Genomic DNA, 15,103 nt, shown 5'->3' on the forward strand with positions numbered 1-15,103 from the left:
ATGAATCAGACTTTTCTGCTTCTCGCCTCTTTTTGTGTCAAGTCTGTTTAGATGATTTTTTTGTTGTTGCCGGATTGAGGCCGAGTGTCAGGAGGGCTTTTTAGGTGTGTGTATTTGGCTCTGTGTGTGTGTCATACCGAGGGAGTAGTGCTTGTGCATCTTTTATTCAAGTTTGTGTGTGTGTGTGTCTCTCTGTTGGTGTGTGTTATCAAGGGAGCTCTCCAAGCTTGAATAAGCCTTTTGTCTGCCTTGGCTGCTCTCTGCTCTGAGCCCGCTGTCCTCCAGGATGCTGTCTGTCTGCTCTGTTTGAATCGCTGATAAAGGCCCGTCTTCTCTCTCCCAAAGCACCCCTCTCTCTCTCTCTCTCTCTCTCCATCCATCCCTTCCTCCCACTTTCTCTTTCTCTCTCTGTTTGTCATCCTCAATCCCTCTCTCCCCGGATTTGGCTCTTGTGTTTTTTTTTGGTCCTCTTTCCACATTCTCTCCCAATTCTACCTACCATGTACATATGCTATGTTTCTCTCTCTCTCTCTCTCTCTCTCTCTCTCCATGTCTCCATCTCTCCCGTTCCCTCGCCTTCCCCTCCTTCCTCTCCTTCCTCTCGTCTTCCCTCCCCACTGCTTTCCCTCTCTCTCTCATTGTTTACGTCCTCTCCGCCCTCCCAGATTTCCCTCTGCCTCGCTCCCTCCCTCCATCCTTCCCTCATCATTCCCTCCATTCACACCCCTCCTCTCCCTGTCCCCTTCTGCTGCTGTCTGCTCTGATAGAGATATCATGTCAGACGGCTTTATAATGATAATATTAGAACAAGCTGGGACTTCACCCACAGATGAACCCACTTTAAAAAGATGACTGTCGTGTTTTGCCATTCCCCTCCCTCTAAAGTGTGTGTTTGCGTAGTGTCTAAATATATATAAATTAGAGTTAGACCGATATATGGGGCTGATATTGGCTGTTCATTATCTACCGGATCTACTGGTGAGAGAAAAATAGATTGGTAGATGGCAAGACAGTAAACATGTCGTTCCTCTCACGAAAGATGCCCTCCCCCTCGGCCAATCAGTAACTAGTATGTCACTTTGTTTTGACCTGTAATTGTAGCGCCCCCCTTGGGCCAGTCAGCATCATTTTGAAAATGCTACAACGGAGTGATAAGACGCATCATTTCCCCAAGTTTCATCAATACCTGATCAGCGGTGTTTGAGATGTTGTGTGTGGCAGACTGAGACCAATCCACAATCTTAATAACAGTGTGGCACATAACCAATAGCGTGCGATCCTTAATTGATCTCCATAGGGAAATTATCTTTCCTGGTCTCTTTTACTACTAGGCCACCCTGCTGTAGCTCCTGACCACATTGTTCCTATCGCATTATCTCCATTATTGATGTTGTGTGTCTTTCCTCCCACCAGCCATCATAGAGAACATGGCAGAGTTCAGACCGGGCCTGTGCACCGAGGCGGCTCAGCAGGGACTCATGCAGTGGCTGCTCAAGAGAATCAAGGTGAGAAATGGGCCGACTGTGTCCTATACGTTATTTCCTTTAATCACCTGCACTGCAAAAAGTCTCCATCTTCACAGGTCATTTCATTTAGTATAGTCCTAGAATCTTCTAAAACAAATGAAAAATTCTCCCAATGTGAGGAGGTAATTTCGCCTGCTCCCAATGCCCTTGGACTTGTTTCAAGAATTTTCTAGAAACAAAAATAAGTCGAAGTCTAGATATTTGAGTTTCTGCTGTATACTGTAACGCTTGTGTGGTTTTACCTGGATTTTAACCTGTGTCCTATCATTTAGTCAGTTAAGGCATGCTGTATAACACTGACATTTGAACCAAAAGCTTTTGTTTATGGTTAAAGCATGCTGAGTTCATTGTAGAATACATTGTGATTTTCAGTTCCCCGGAGTAAACTAAATGGCTTTTCACAGGATGAGTGGTAATTGGACATCGGTCTCTTTCTCTTTCTCTCTCTCTCTTAGGCAAAGATGCCGTTTGATGCCAACAAGCTGTACTGCAGTGAAATCCTGGCCATCTTGCTGCAAAACAATGACAGTAAGTGTGCAGCAGATGCTGCGAGGAATTGTTTGTCACTTCCAAATTATAATCTATTAGTTTATCTTCCACATTACTCTCCCCTCTCAGCTCTCTCAAACAGGCGACCAAGCTTCCGCCGTGCTGTTCTCTTCCTCCTTTCCTTTCTCTGTTTTTGCTTCTCTTCTTCGTTTCTTCACCTCCTCCTTCCCTCCTTCTTTCCTTGCTCCTTTCCTCCCTCACTCTTCCATCCCAGCTGTTCTTTTCTTTCTTTTTCTTTCTTCTTTCTTTCTTTTTTCTCCTGCCCACCCTCTGCAAAAAAAAAGTCTACGTTAACAAGACATTTAGTGTCATATTCAGTCTTAATATCTTATTTTTCTTAAAACAAGTGAAAAGTGCTGCCAGTGTCTGCCAGTGCTGGTGTCTTGAATTGAATTGGTGTCTTGAATGCACTTTTGTTTGTTTCAGGAATTTTCTAGAATCAAGTGTCATTACCTTGAAATAAGAATAAGTCAGATCACCCCTACTAGTATTAAGAAAATGACACGAGATTCAAGAAAATCCTTGAAACATGTTAATTTGCATTGGAAACAAGTGAAACTATCACACCCCACACTTGTTCTAAAGCTGCACTATGCAGATTTTCATGTAGAAATACCAGCCAAAATCACGTGGAATCAAGTGGAATTGCAACAGAGAAGAGCGCCCCATCCCCACTAATTGAAAACTTTATATTTGCCCTATTTTCCAAATGAAATATTGTTGTTGGGTATGGACGCTTTTCTGCCCACAGGAAGGGATGAATCCAAACTTAAGAGCAAAATATAAAATCCTTAAATTTTGAACAGTTACCTCTTGCTGTCATTTGGGGCCGCTAACATGCGAAATTGCCTTGTGCAGCTTTAAAAAAGATAAGATTTTAACACTCAATTTCTAGATTAAATAACATGTGAAGATGTATATTTTTTGCAGTGTCCTCATTTCCCCTCTATCCCTGTCTCTCCAGAGGTCAGTCTTGACCACTGTGTTTGTCAGCGTCCATGCCCATCATACGCCTCCGTACCATTTCTGTCCTCCCCCTGCCTCCCTCTATCTTTTCTCTCTTTCTCGCTTTCCCTCTTCTATCCACTTCACCTTTTTTTCCCCGGCTCAACTCTGTCGCTGTGCCCCTCCTGCTCCCCGAATGTTTTTTTTGCCACCATCTCAATCTAATCTCCCTGTTGTCCCATCACTCCTTTTTTATCGCTTTGTCTGCCTCCCTCTTTATTTCTCTCTCTCTCTCTCTTCCCCAGATACCAGAGAACTTTTGGGAGAGATGGATGGCATTGATGTGTTACTGCAGCAACTCTCCGTAAGTCCTCTTGTGATTTTACATTTGCTCACTATTTTTAGCCTGCTCTACTACTTTTACTCTTCTTATTCAGCTCTCATCCATTTGAGCCTTCCTCACAGGGCTAAAGTCAATCATTTCTACAAAAAAGAACATTTCCACACCTAAGGTTTAATCTCTATCCTGTGGGTCCACCCCAACTTGTTGATGAAACAGGCAAAGGAACAGGAGTGCTGGGCTTTGAGACGGCCCTCTCTATTAGCCTATAGTAACACATAGGAAAATAGACTCTTTAATTCTCCATGCAGTGTAGTGTCTTCATTTTGTATAGAATTAATTAATTGTATGAGTTTATATCTGCATACAATTGTGGCCCTTTGCTATTAATTGTTTTACAGTGAATTGTATAGGTATCATATTTAAATGTGTTTTAATGTAGAATGTAGCTTCCGCAATGGAGACAATATTGTAATTAATTCCATGAAATGTGCATTATGATTTTTAGCACAAAATGACCATAATATGTCTGCATGGGGTTGATAGGGCTGTTCATCAATACCAGTGACTCAACAATAACTAGCCAGGTGCTGAGATTTATGGCTTTCAAAACCTGTACTTTGTTTCAGAACAAAAACTCGCCAACCAGCCACAGTTTTATCATCCTGCGTTTCTTGCGTTCATGCATATTTTTATTTTTAGAATTGTTATTAAGAGGTAACTCTCTCTGTGGTATTGCAGGGATGAATAATTATAGGCGTTGTATTTCAATACAATAGGATAATAAGTTTAGTTGAATAGACAGGCGATATGCAAAAACTTTACTCTATTCACCTGATGTCCTCATGCTGATGAGTGTATGGACAGCTGCTTGAATCAAAAACTGATTGTGTCCCAATCCAGTCCTCGATTATCTCCTGTCTTGCAAGTCTTTGTTCCAGCCCTATACTCTTGCACACCTGATTCACTTAAGGGCTTAATGCTGATTGGTTGAGCAGTGGAAACAGATCTACCTGAACAGGGCTAGTATTAAAGTGCGTAGGCCTTAATTGGATCTGGTGTGCAAGAGTAAAGATGGAACAAAAGATTAGAGGGGATAATGCATATGTGTGTAAAAAATCTATTTCAAGCATTCCACCAAATGAGCAGTGAGTCTTATTCTTATCTTAGACATAGATTGTAAGATTTGTAAAGCACTTTGTAACTTTGTTTTGAAAAGCGCTATACAAATAAAGATTATTATTATTAGATTATTATAGATAATCTTATTCATTTATTCATAAAGGACCGGTCCCATATCTAGTATATCATATATAGTATATATCTAATATACACTAGTGTATATTTTACAACAAAATGGACGGTTATAAATGGACAGTCGACCAGGTAGGATTTAGAGGCCTTCAGTGGAAAAAAATGCCTGTAGGAGAGAGGGCAACAAGCTGACTGAAGGATGGAGTAAGGCACTGCATCCATTCACTATTATAACTGCAGACTTTTTTGGTCCATGAGACACTCATGCATCTTCACCAGCCACTTTCAAAATTTTACCAGCCAAATAGAATTTTAAATTAGAATAGGACCTCTAAATGATGGTTGATCCCCTGCCAAAGTAGCTATTAGAGTAGACTTCAATGACCAGCGTTTGGTTGGTTTCCCACCCTGGTCCTTTGTATTCCCTTAATTGTGGTTCAGTATGGTTGCCTGGACAATCTTTCACACTAGGCTAATTCCCCCTCCTCATGAAAAAGGTTTATCTCACCTGCATCCCCAAACTATTCCACTATAGTATTCCATAAACTGTTGCTGTGCAGCAAAGAATCCCCCTCTCATGAAAAAAGCAACGTGTATGCAGATGGTTCCTTTCTCAAAGCTCCCTCCTCCTGCCTCCTTCCCTCTCAGGTGTTTAAGCGTCACAACCCGGCCACAGCCGAGGAGCAGGAGATGATGGAGAACCTCTTCGACGCTCTGTGTTCCTGCCTCATGCTGCCAGCCAATCGGGACCGGTTCCTCCGGGGGGAGGGGCTTCAGCTGATGAACCTCATGCTTAGGTGAGGTTTTAAATTGAAACGATTGGACAGCACACACTTGACTGTTTGTTTTTTGTCTTGCTGTAGTAGAGGTGCACACAGTTGATGGTGAGTGGGATTACACACTGCTCGAGTTGTAACACCATGCAATCCCCCAGTTTCATGAAACATGAACTCTTGTGCTACTACAACATGGAGCCAAAACAAACATGGAGGTGGAATGTTTTTTCTTTCCACCTTTTCCTGTGTTTTGTCCCTCTTGCACTCAACTCTCACTGACTATCGCTGGTCTCCATTCAGATATGTTTCGACCAGCTCTCATGACAGGAGTACGCAAGACCTGTCCAGATTCAAGTAATAAAAATCAAACTTTTTTGAAATTACCTTGGAGTTTGGAGCAAATTGTCGATTTTGAAGATTCACTTTAGTTTTCACAACAGGAGGCTCTGTGGGATTGGGTGCGATGCTGCTGGTCTACTGGTCTGCTGGTCTGTGCATTGAAAAATGACAGTTGTAGCCAGCTCTCTATAATGTGATTTGACAATTTGAGATTAAAATTAAAAAAACATTTTAAAAAATCTGGGCGGGAACAAATCTTCCTGGATGGGCCGCCCAGGTAAAGCCTATGTATGGGAAACACAGGTTGTAGTAAACTACTGGAATAAATTAATTTCAACTGGTGGGCTTTAGAGCTTTTACTGTTAGGTTTAATCAGCATGTTTTGCATCTACCACAAGTTTGGACCTTCTTTGGTTTTCTTCCTCCTCAAGGCCTTTTCCTTGTAAAATGCTTTTCAACGCTCATCTGAGTGAAAAAACATTCAATGCATGGGAGAAAAATTATTTTTTACTCATTGATGTGTGACTTGTTTGATTTTCTGACAGCTGTACTGATATTGTGGCAGTGAGCCACAGATGAGCCTAGGTATGGGAAACACCGTAATTGTGACAATCCTGTTGAGCAATAGGCCACTATTCTCAATCATAGTTCCACCTTTTCTGGATACATGGATCACGAAATTGGGTTACAGTCATCAGGTTTACACAGAGCTTAGTGTCCAAAACACTCTCAAAATTCTCCATATTCTTGATTGCTTTATCTATATGAATTCTTATTTCCACAATCTATAGTCTTCAGAATATGAGCGTTGTTGCTATCCATGCTTAGTATAAGTTACTTCATTCAAAGTCTGGCTTTCAGATTCAGGTTCTTTTTTATTGCCACACAGCCGTGCAGATAGATTTTGTGTCAGTACAGATGAGAATTGCTCCAAGGCCGGGATCACACAATGTGTTGATTGCATCACTCCCATAGAAGTTCATCCATTTCAAATGAGATTTTCCATTACTGCTGCATCATTCCAATGCAGATGCATTGCTTTTCAATGCAGGTGTTGCATACAGTGGAGTTATGCTACTCAAGTGTTGGCTATGCATGCGTGAACTAAAATGAATGTTTGGCCCCATTTTTTGCCAGCTCTTGGTGAAGTTTTCTGATTCATCTGCGATTTAGAGTTGGAAAATGCATGTTGTAATACTACAATTGGTAATCAATATGTCACGAGGGTCGTTGTGTAGAACTCTGCACATAGTTTGCTGCAACATAAATGCATTATGGATAGAGTATGATGCCAGCGTACTAGGCTACTTAAAATCCACAACAAGCTCCAGTGCTACAGTAAACAGAAACCAACAGATGGACAGTACGTAAGTGCAGCAGTGCCATACACACAATATTATTTCACAGGAGGGCCCAGCATAGCACATCTCTTGATGTGCAATCTGGCCCTCACAGTTCAGTTCAGAGCTTGTTTCAGTGCTTTCAGGACTGTGAAAATTTGAACACTCACAGCACAACATGGCGGACCGCTGCACAGAACAGCACGTCTGTCTACTCCATTGCCTGGCTGGGCTGCCAGCCCAATCAATCAGCGGCTGCTGGAGCACTGCGCAGCGCAGACGTGACCTTAAAGAGTCATAAAGACACATTACACGCATTTATGAAACCTCCGCCGCTTCTGCACCCCTGCTCTGATTATCACACCACTGGACAGGTAGATTTAAAGCCTGGATCGATATCTCATTATTGGAATGCAAAAATCCTTTTCTTTTAAATGATCCACCGTGGAAAGGGAGAGGGAAAGAGACTGCAAAAGAAAGAGAAAGACATTGAAGGAGAGTGAGGAGGAGCGGGCTCGTGGAGAGGAGAGTGAGACGCTTTCACATGTAATCAGAATCATTGAGTCTGTGAACATCTCTGTATTGATACTCTTTATTATCTTTGAAGAGGTCATAGTCAAGATGGGACTTTGGGAATGTAAGAAACTGATTATGAATTCCTAAGAATGTGACAAAGTCTAGTTTCTGATCACTTTCATTCTGCCCCACACTTACAGAACATCAGCTTCAGCTTTGTTTGAAACAAGAAGAACATGTTGGTAACCACTCAGTGACTGCAGGTGTTTGGTCCATCATGGATTATACTGTAAATCTTACAATCTTAAGTACCAAATCACTTACACACACTTTCTAATTAACAAAAACTCTTAACTTCAAACCAATTGAAATTATTACATTTTTCTTCTTTTAAGGGAGACCTGGCCAACAAAGTAGCATCATGATGAACATAAAAGTTGCAGACCAACAACATGCATATTACATTTCTTGGACATACAACTCCCAGTCATTTCTAATGGGAGATTAGTGTTTTATTGCATTTTTGTGTTTCTGATCATGCCCCTGAATGTTTTTGGCCAAATCGAGCCTCTTCAGATCAGAGGTTTTTAAACTATTCAGCCAGGCCCGTCTTTGACTGATCCAGTCTCATTCAGGATCTCAGGCTCATCAAAAACGTGCTACTCTTCTCATGTTGGGATATCGACCTGCAGTCGATGCATTTGGGTTCATGACCCCGTAGTGCAAGACACCAAGCTGTTGAGTTAAGACAGCTGTCTGCCAACTGAATTGGTTACAGTTTCCCTTCAAAAAGCACACCGCCTATTGCTCCCCCTGGCCACTCCAGCCGTCCATCATATATAATGTGTCTGTCTGAAGGACCAGACTCAACCGCCTGAAATATGTGTCCCTCCTCTGAGATAAACACTGTCATCTGTCATTGGTGGGAATGGAGGAAGTGACACTGTGACAGACAGCTACATTTCCTGAGAGGAGGCGTGTGTGTGTGTGTGTGTGTGTGTGTGGGGGGGGGGGGGGGGGGGGGGGGGTTGCAGACTGAGCAGGCATAGTTAGTCCATTTTATCGTGCCTAGGTATTGATGCTGATAAATGTCCACATTGCTAGCTCACAGAAGAACAATGTTCACGTTTGTTATAATATCTGAAAATGTATATGCTGCATTGACATACTTAAATCTGAGTAAAGACTCAATGTAAAAACAAAACATTGAGATATTAAGATAAGTTCATCTTATCTTAAACTCAGTTGGGAAGCTGTTCACAAGGTCATGGGACAAAGATGGCCGTCCATAGTACAGAAGCCACAGTTTACTTTACAAATTACAAATGTCTTTTGAAGTGACATCATTACAAGAATAACGTTCATGAGGAGTTTTGTATGACTTCTTTGACTTAATTTGAAATTGCATACCTATGTGGACTGATCCAGGCACGCTAACGTTTTATACTATTTTAGATGAGATTTATTCCTCCAAATGAAATTGTATAACAACTTATCAAGAGTGGAGCTGGGTAGTTGGGAATCTTGATGATATAAACTATCTGTGTGAGTGGGCGTTGTTGTAAAACGTCTTTTCTTCAAGTTAATTATTTTTTCTTCCCCCTGTAACTAAACTCTCATTGGCTGTCGTGAGTGTCACTCTACAATTTCCATCTACCAACTAGACGAGCCCAATCAGACTCGGCCCAACAAAATCAAACATGTTTGAAAAAGTTCATCGGGCTAAAAGGCCAGAATTGTCAGTCTTCAACCCGTTCACACTTAAGGATAGTCTGTGCTTAGAATTGCCGTTAAAATCGCCTAGGCTGTCCCAGCCTTAAAGGATAAGGCTGGTGTTTTTTAATGCATTGCTTACCGTCAACAATTCCTATGAAAATAACAAAATCAACAATGCGTTTGCTCTACTCCCGTTACTTTCTGACTTCCCACGTACCATTTTTAGCCTTCAACCCGGAAGTCATTGGCTCCAATTGTAAGCTAAAAACCTTGAAATACAGCTCACAAAGACATAGTTTCAATTTTAAAAATCGCTAACTGTTACCACGAAAAGTCAGGCTGTTCAAATCAAATTCAAATGGGAACAAATTCTTCATTACGCCGGGGACTATTTTCGGTGCTACGGAACTACTTTCCTGAGATCGCAAACGTGTTTACAGCCGGCTTATTAAGTTGTTTGAGGAAAAAGTCGGCTGGCCTGGTGCATCGTGATGATGAAATATGTTGCCCAGAGCAACGGCATGGCTCTGTGACGTGTTTTTAATCGTTTTTTAATACAATGGAGTTCTATGGCTGCATTGGGCACTGGCTACATGGACGAGATTTGTTGGCAAAACAAAATCATTGCTGATTTTATTATTTTCATAGGATTTGTTGACGGTAAGCAATGCATTAAAAAACACCGGCCTTATCCTTTAAGTTATTTATTTAATGAATTTGAAAACTAAATCCTGATAGGCAGAACAGACACAATACTGGACTCTGATTGGCTGACAGTATCACCTCTTCTAATTCAAATGAGGTATACCTGCCGAGTGGAGGCTTTCCAGCTCAAATTCTGCAAACTGGCCTGATTGGGAGAATTTTTGCAGTTCTTTAGTGAGGGGAGCCAATCAGGACCAAGTCCAGCTGTGATGCGTTGACTGGAATTAGTCTGAAACTGCTTGTAAAAAAGGATGGATATTTGAAAATCTTTAAATTTAACCACTCAAACAAAATCAGATTTAACAGTGTCTGTAAACATGATCATATATGAATATAGAGGACATTTCTGATTCCTGTAATGAGGCCCCTTTAATGCATGCAGTTGTTTTCACTTTGAGTATTTAGTCAGACAGATTTACTATATTATATTTTGACTGTATTGCTCCCCCCTTCTCCTGAAGTAAGAAGTGATTTTCTTTCTTTCTTCTATTACCAATGTGGGAATTATAGTATGAGTTAAAACCTTGAGTAGATTGAGAAGTAAGTTAAGTTGAAAGTGAATTGACCCCAGTCGAGATAGCTGCCACTGAACACTGCGATGTCCTCTGGCTATTGCTCTGAAGTGTATCATTGACATTTCTCAGACCTTTGTGTCATTATATTCTGCCCAATGAAATCTAATAATGCACATTATTGCTTTTTGAGTAAACAAAGTTATAAGTTGTGCATTGTTCTTCATTTGAGCTCATTATAACTTTAGTGTAAACACCCTTCACTTATCTCTCCCTCCAAAATCAAAAGATCTGAAATTCTTACAGCATCTGCCTTAACTTTACACGTCAGATGACCTTTCAAGACAGTTAATTTGAATGTGAATGGCCTTTATGTCTGTTGAAATGTTGTATCTCGTTACCTCCCTTTCCTCCAGAGAAAAGAAAATGTCTCGAACCAGCGCTCTCAAGGTCCTGGACCACGGGATGATCGGGCCAGAGGGAACGGATAACTGCCATAAGTTTGTAGACATCCTGGGCCTGAGAACCATCTTCCCGCTCTTCATGAAGACGCCCAAGAAGATGAAGAAGGTCGGCGTCTCAGAGAAGGAGCATGAAGGTCAGTCATATTAATAAGAACAAGGCAACAGTAAACGAAAATGATGCGGTCCCCCTCTGGACCAATCAGCAACAAATATCCCTTTGTTTGACCTGTAATTGTAGTGTCCCTCCTTGGGCCAATCTGTGTAAGTTCATGCTGGAACACGGTAGCGAGATGCGTCATTCCCCCACGTTTCATTATAATATGATCAGCGGTGTCTGAAATATTGTATGTGACAGAAAGATGAAGAAACAATCAAACTGAGGCCAATTCATAGGAGTAGATGGATAACTTTGTCAGGTATCTACCTGATACCAAGCTAGAGTACTCACATTGGGTACCAATGAAGGCTACACATACAATGAAGAAATTATGTTGAAATAAGGTGTATTTGTCAACAACAGGACAATTAGATCAGAGAAGAAATTTGTGAAATATAGTAGCAGTTTATTTTCACAGATTTTGTACAGAATAAAGCAGCATGCCCATTGTTTTCACGCTTCAGCGCCTCACGTGAATTAAAGGTTATATATGATAATGATGGAGGTGGTGGTGATGGTGTCGATGATGACTGAATGGTATGAGTGCTTTTCTCATGCCCTTCACATTTCATCAATTCCATTATTTTTCAAGATTGGTGAAGTGATTGTGCTAATTGAAGTGATTACACTAATTGCAACGGGGCCATTCCTTTCATCTCATGCTTCCAGTTTTCCACTATGTGTAGTTACACCCGTTTCCAGGAGACACACTCGATCCTAATCTGCTCATGTATCACGGTTTGCTGCCTCTTCGGCCTGTCAGTTTACACTATCAATCCAATCTTGATTGATTTTCCTGCCTGCGCTCTCGAACCTTTCTTGTCTCTAAGTGAGAGATAGAAAGTTCAAACAAGAGAGAGATAGGAAGTGCATGTAATAGGGGGTGGGAGAGCGAAAGAGAGAAGAGGGAAAGAGAGAGGGAAGGAAAGGAAGAGAATCATCTCCTTCCCCTCCTCCTTGTTTGATTAGCTGTGTCCACCATGTGGAATACCTTCTCTCTCTCTGTCCGTACTAATTAAGTTTGATACGTCCGGTGGGGCTTCCCGGCCCTCCAGAGGAGAACAAATTGGCTTCCATTGTGTCCTGTCTCACCCAGGGGCCGGATGAATTAACCTCTGACCTCCTCAAGCAGCAGGAGGAAGAGGAAGGCGAGATAACCCATCCTAATACTTAAACCTCTTCCCCCTGTGTGTTGAAGCCCCCAGCAAGCCAGACACACACTTAAAAGATATGCTGTTAAAAAAGATAAGTGAAAATCCACCCTAAAACACAACTCTACTGTTGTAATTGAAACTATTCCTTTTCCTGGTTTCCTTTTCCCTGTGAGGTCTGTCCTTGGCCTAGATCTGTGTGCAAGTCTCCACCAAAGCTGGAATCCAGAGGACCAAGGTCTGATAATGTAAGGTCATGGAGACTAATTATCAGTAAGATGTTGACCTCGCTAACTCAGTAGTGCAATGCGTGTTGAAGCCTACTGCTTGCATTCAAAATGCTTTTAGCGCTATGTTCAGAGTGAAGCTTCTGGGTATAGGCAGTTTTTCATCTTAAAAGGAATGGTTCTCCAAAAAGTGAAAATTTTGTCATTATCCATCCCCTCCTCATGTCAGTTGAAACACTGGTAAAGTTTATATGTCGGTATGACATATAAATTAATATATATTACTAAATATTGGTTTTATTGGTTGTGTTTAATGTATGTTATTTTGTTTGGCAGAAATTGGCAAATAGCTGTATGGTATGATAGTTAGAATGAGACATACTTTTATACGTTTATGTGAACTCATAGCCATGAGAACACTTTAACTTATGATACTTCCTCTCTATTCAAAGTAACGTGTACTGTTTGATGAAGCATAAATATTCTACACAGCTACGCTAGTTACACTTTAACAATGTAATATAATGATGCACATGTACACCTAATCCTCCAAAGCGTTTTTCCATAATTAATTCACGTCATTACTCTTTCTGATGAGAATTTCAGTCTGTATAGGTTTTCCTAATGTTGCTATTGATTTATCATACAGTGAGCTATAGGCTTAATGAGACGTCTGTCACACTGCTTATTGAATGGACGCCCCCTTCTCTGTAAGACTGCTAATTGAAAATGCCGTGAATCAAGTGGTTCTCAAGAATAACACAATAACATTGTAGATTAATTAACTATCAGCTGCTTCAAACGAAAGTAATTAGGAGGTAGAGACCTCTCTCTGTCTCTCTATCTCTAGCTCTCTCTCTCTCCCCCTCATTCCCTGGCTCTCTCCATCATAAACCTTGGTGCGAAGATTGATCCCCGTGAAATCCTTTCTGAAATTGACACAGCCCCAATGGCCAGGGATTGCCAGACCATATTAGCATGCAGAATGCCGTAATTAATAGAGACATTGTAAGTGGGATAAAAAAAAATGAAAGGAAAAGAAAAAAAAAAGAGTTAAAAAGAAAAACAAATGAGACTTTTCAACTCATGAATATTCTCGTCACGACACTGCCATTCACCTTGTTTTGGGGTCTCTGTTTATTGGTGTATGTACCCTGTCATTACCAGTGAAATGAGATTGTATGATAGAAATTGGTGGCAGCCGGTTGCTATATTTAGGTGGCTAATGATGCGAGCGAGAGTGAGAGAGAACAGAAGTAAACAACTAATTTACATGGAGAGGCACAATAGTCATAGCTCTGTCTGCAGCCCCGCCGCCGACAACTGTGTTTCTGTGTGTGTGTGTGTGTGTGTGTGTGTGTGTGTGTGTGTGTGTGTGTGTGTGTGTGTGTGTGTGTGTGTGTGTGTGTGTGTGTGTGTGTGTGTGTGTGTGTGTGTGTGTGTGCGTGCGTGCGTGCGGGTGTTTGTTTGGTAGAGAGAGTGTGCAAATGAGAGGCCGAGGGAAGGAACAGAAGCCTTTGTAGTTTGTATGCCTTGAATGCCAAGCGGACGCCCGTGAGTGCAGCTCTAATGCCCCTGTCGCGACCCTTATTTTCTGTTCAATGCACTAAAGTATTTAAATGAGTGAGGCATGCTGGCATATAGAGGCCTCCTTTTAAAAAAATGTTTTCCTTTTCATGGCACTTCTACTCTATTAGACAGTACACAGTGGTAAACTGGCAAAGGTCCTGAGTTGGATTCAAACCGCAATATAATAACAATAATAATACAATAACGCATTCATTGAAAATGGAGTACTTCTTTTAAAACTTTTATTTCCCAAATTGTGGCAAGTTAACCGTAAAGATGAAGTAGTTTTATTTTCATTTTAACAGCTACAGTATTGAATGGTCCTTTTCTTAACTCAACATCAGTATCTCTACTCTGATATTAACAAACACAGATTGAGGTGGAACAAGCACAGAACCTGTACAGGCCCACGGCACATGTGTTCAATTCAGTGCGATGCGTTGAAGCTTCACTAGCTAGCGCGACACGATTATCGATTAAATGACCTAATACCACAAGGTAATAGCGTTACCTACCGATAAAGTTTGTAGGGCAGCAGAAGACGTGGCTGTAAGTTAACGGCAGAGAGTGAGAGTCAGTGTGTAGCCTATAGGTGAGAGGCCATCTCGCTGCCAAAGACGCCCTCTAGAGGCCACCTCACGAAGCGTTGATGACCGACTGACTGACTGCCTCCCTGCCTGACCCGAATATGCCTCTCGATGCCCTCGGCTGCGCCATGGAAAAAAGACTAGATAATGTGTCTGCAATGGAGAAACTAAGTTAACTATCTGAACAAGGAAAGTCCCGTCACATATCTCAATCCAAAGCAGAGAATCAAACAGGACACTCGCATCACATCTTCCCCCCTCCCAACGCTGAGCTCCTCCGGCACAGATTGAGATCAGTAGCATTTCACATGACACAAGTTTGATTGTAATCTGTGTTGTCATAATCATGCTGTGTAATCCTATTATTAGTGTATTTCAGAGGGACAGATTTGCTGTTAGATCCCTGTGTAAAGACACATTTAATTAACAC

At 41.5% G+C, this 15,103-nt stretch overlaps 1 protein-coding gene across 2 annotated transcripts in view; it reads left to right on the forward strand.

Annotated features, from left to right (window-relative positions):
* The window catches only part of ctnnbl1 (catenin, beta like 1), a 52,573-nt gene that overhangs the window by 10,133 nt on the left and 27,337 nt on the right, over positions 1-15,103 (forward strand). For both annotated transcript variants that reach the window (XM_071911155.2, XM_071911158.2), the window contains 5 exons: positions 1,414-1,505; positions 1,982-2,054; positions 3,326-3,384; positions 5,263-5,411; positions 10,935-11,116. In XM_071911155.2, the coding sequence (XP_071767256.1) occupies positions 1,414-1,505; positions 1,982-2,054; positions 3,326-3,384; positions 5,263-5,411; positions 10,935-11,116 (555 nt within the window). The remainder of the gene's footprint in view (positions 1-1,413; positions 1,506-1,981; positions 2,055-3,325; positions 3,385-5,262; positions 5,412-10,934; positions 11,117-15,103) is intronic.

The sequence above is a fragment of the Centroberyx gerrardi genome, chromosome 14 (genome assembly GCF_048128805.1).
Source record: "Centroberyx gerrardi isolate f3 chromosome 14, fCenGer3.hap1.cur.20231027, whole genome shotgun sequence".
In the NCBI taxonomy this organism is placed as follows: domain Eukaryota; kingdom Metazoa; phylum Chordata; class Actinopteri; order Beryciformes; family Berycidae; genus Centroberyx; species Centroberyx gerrardi.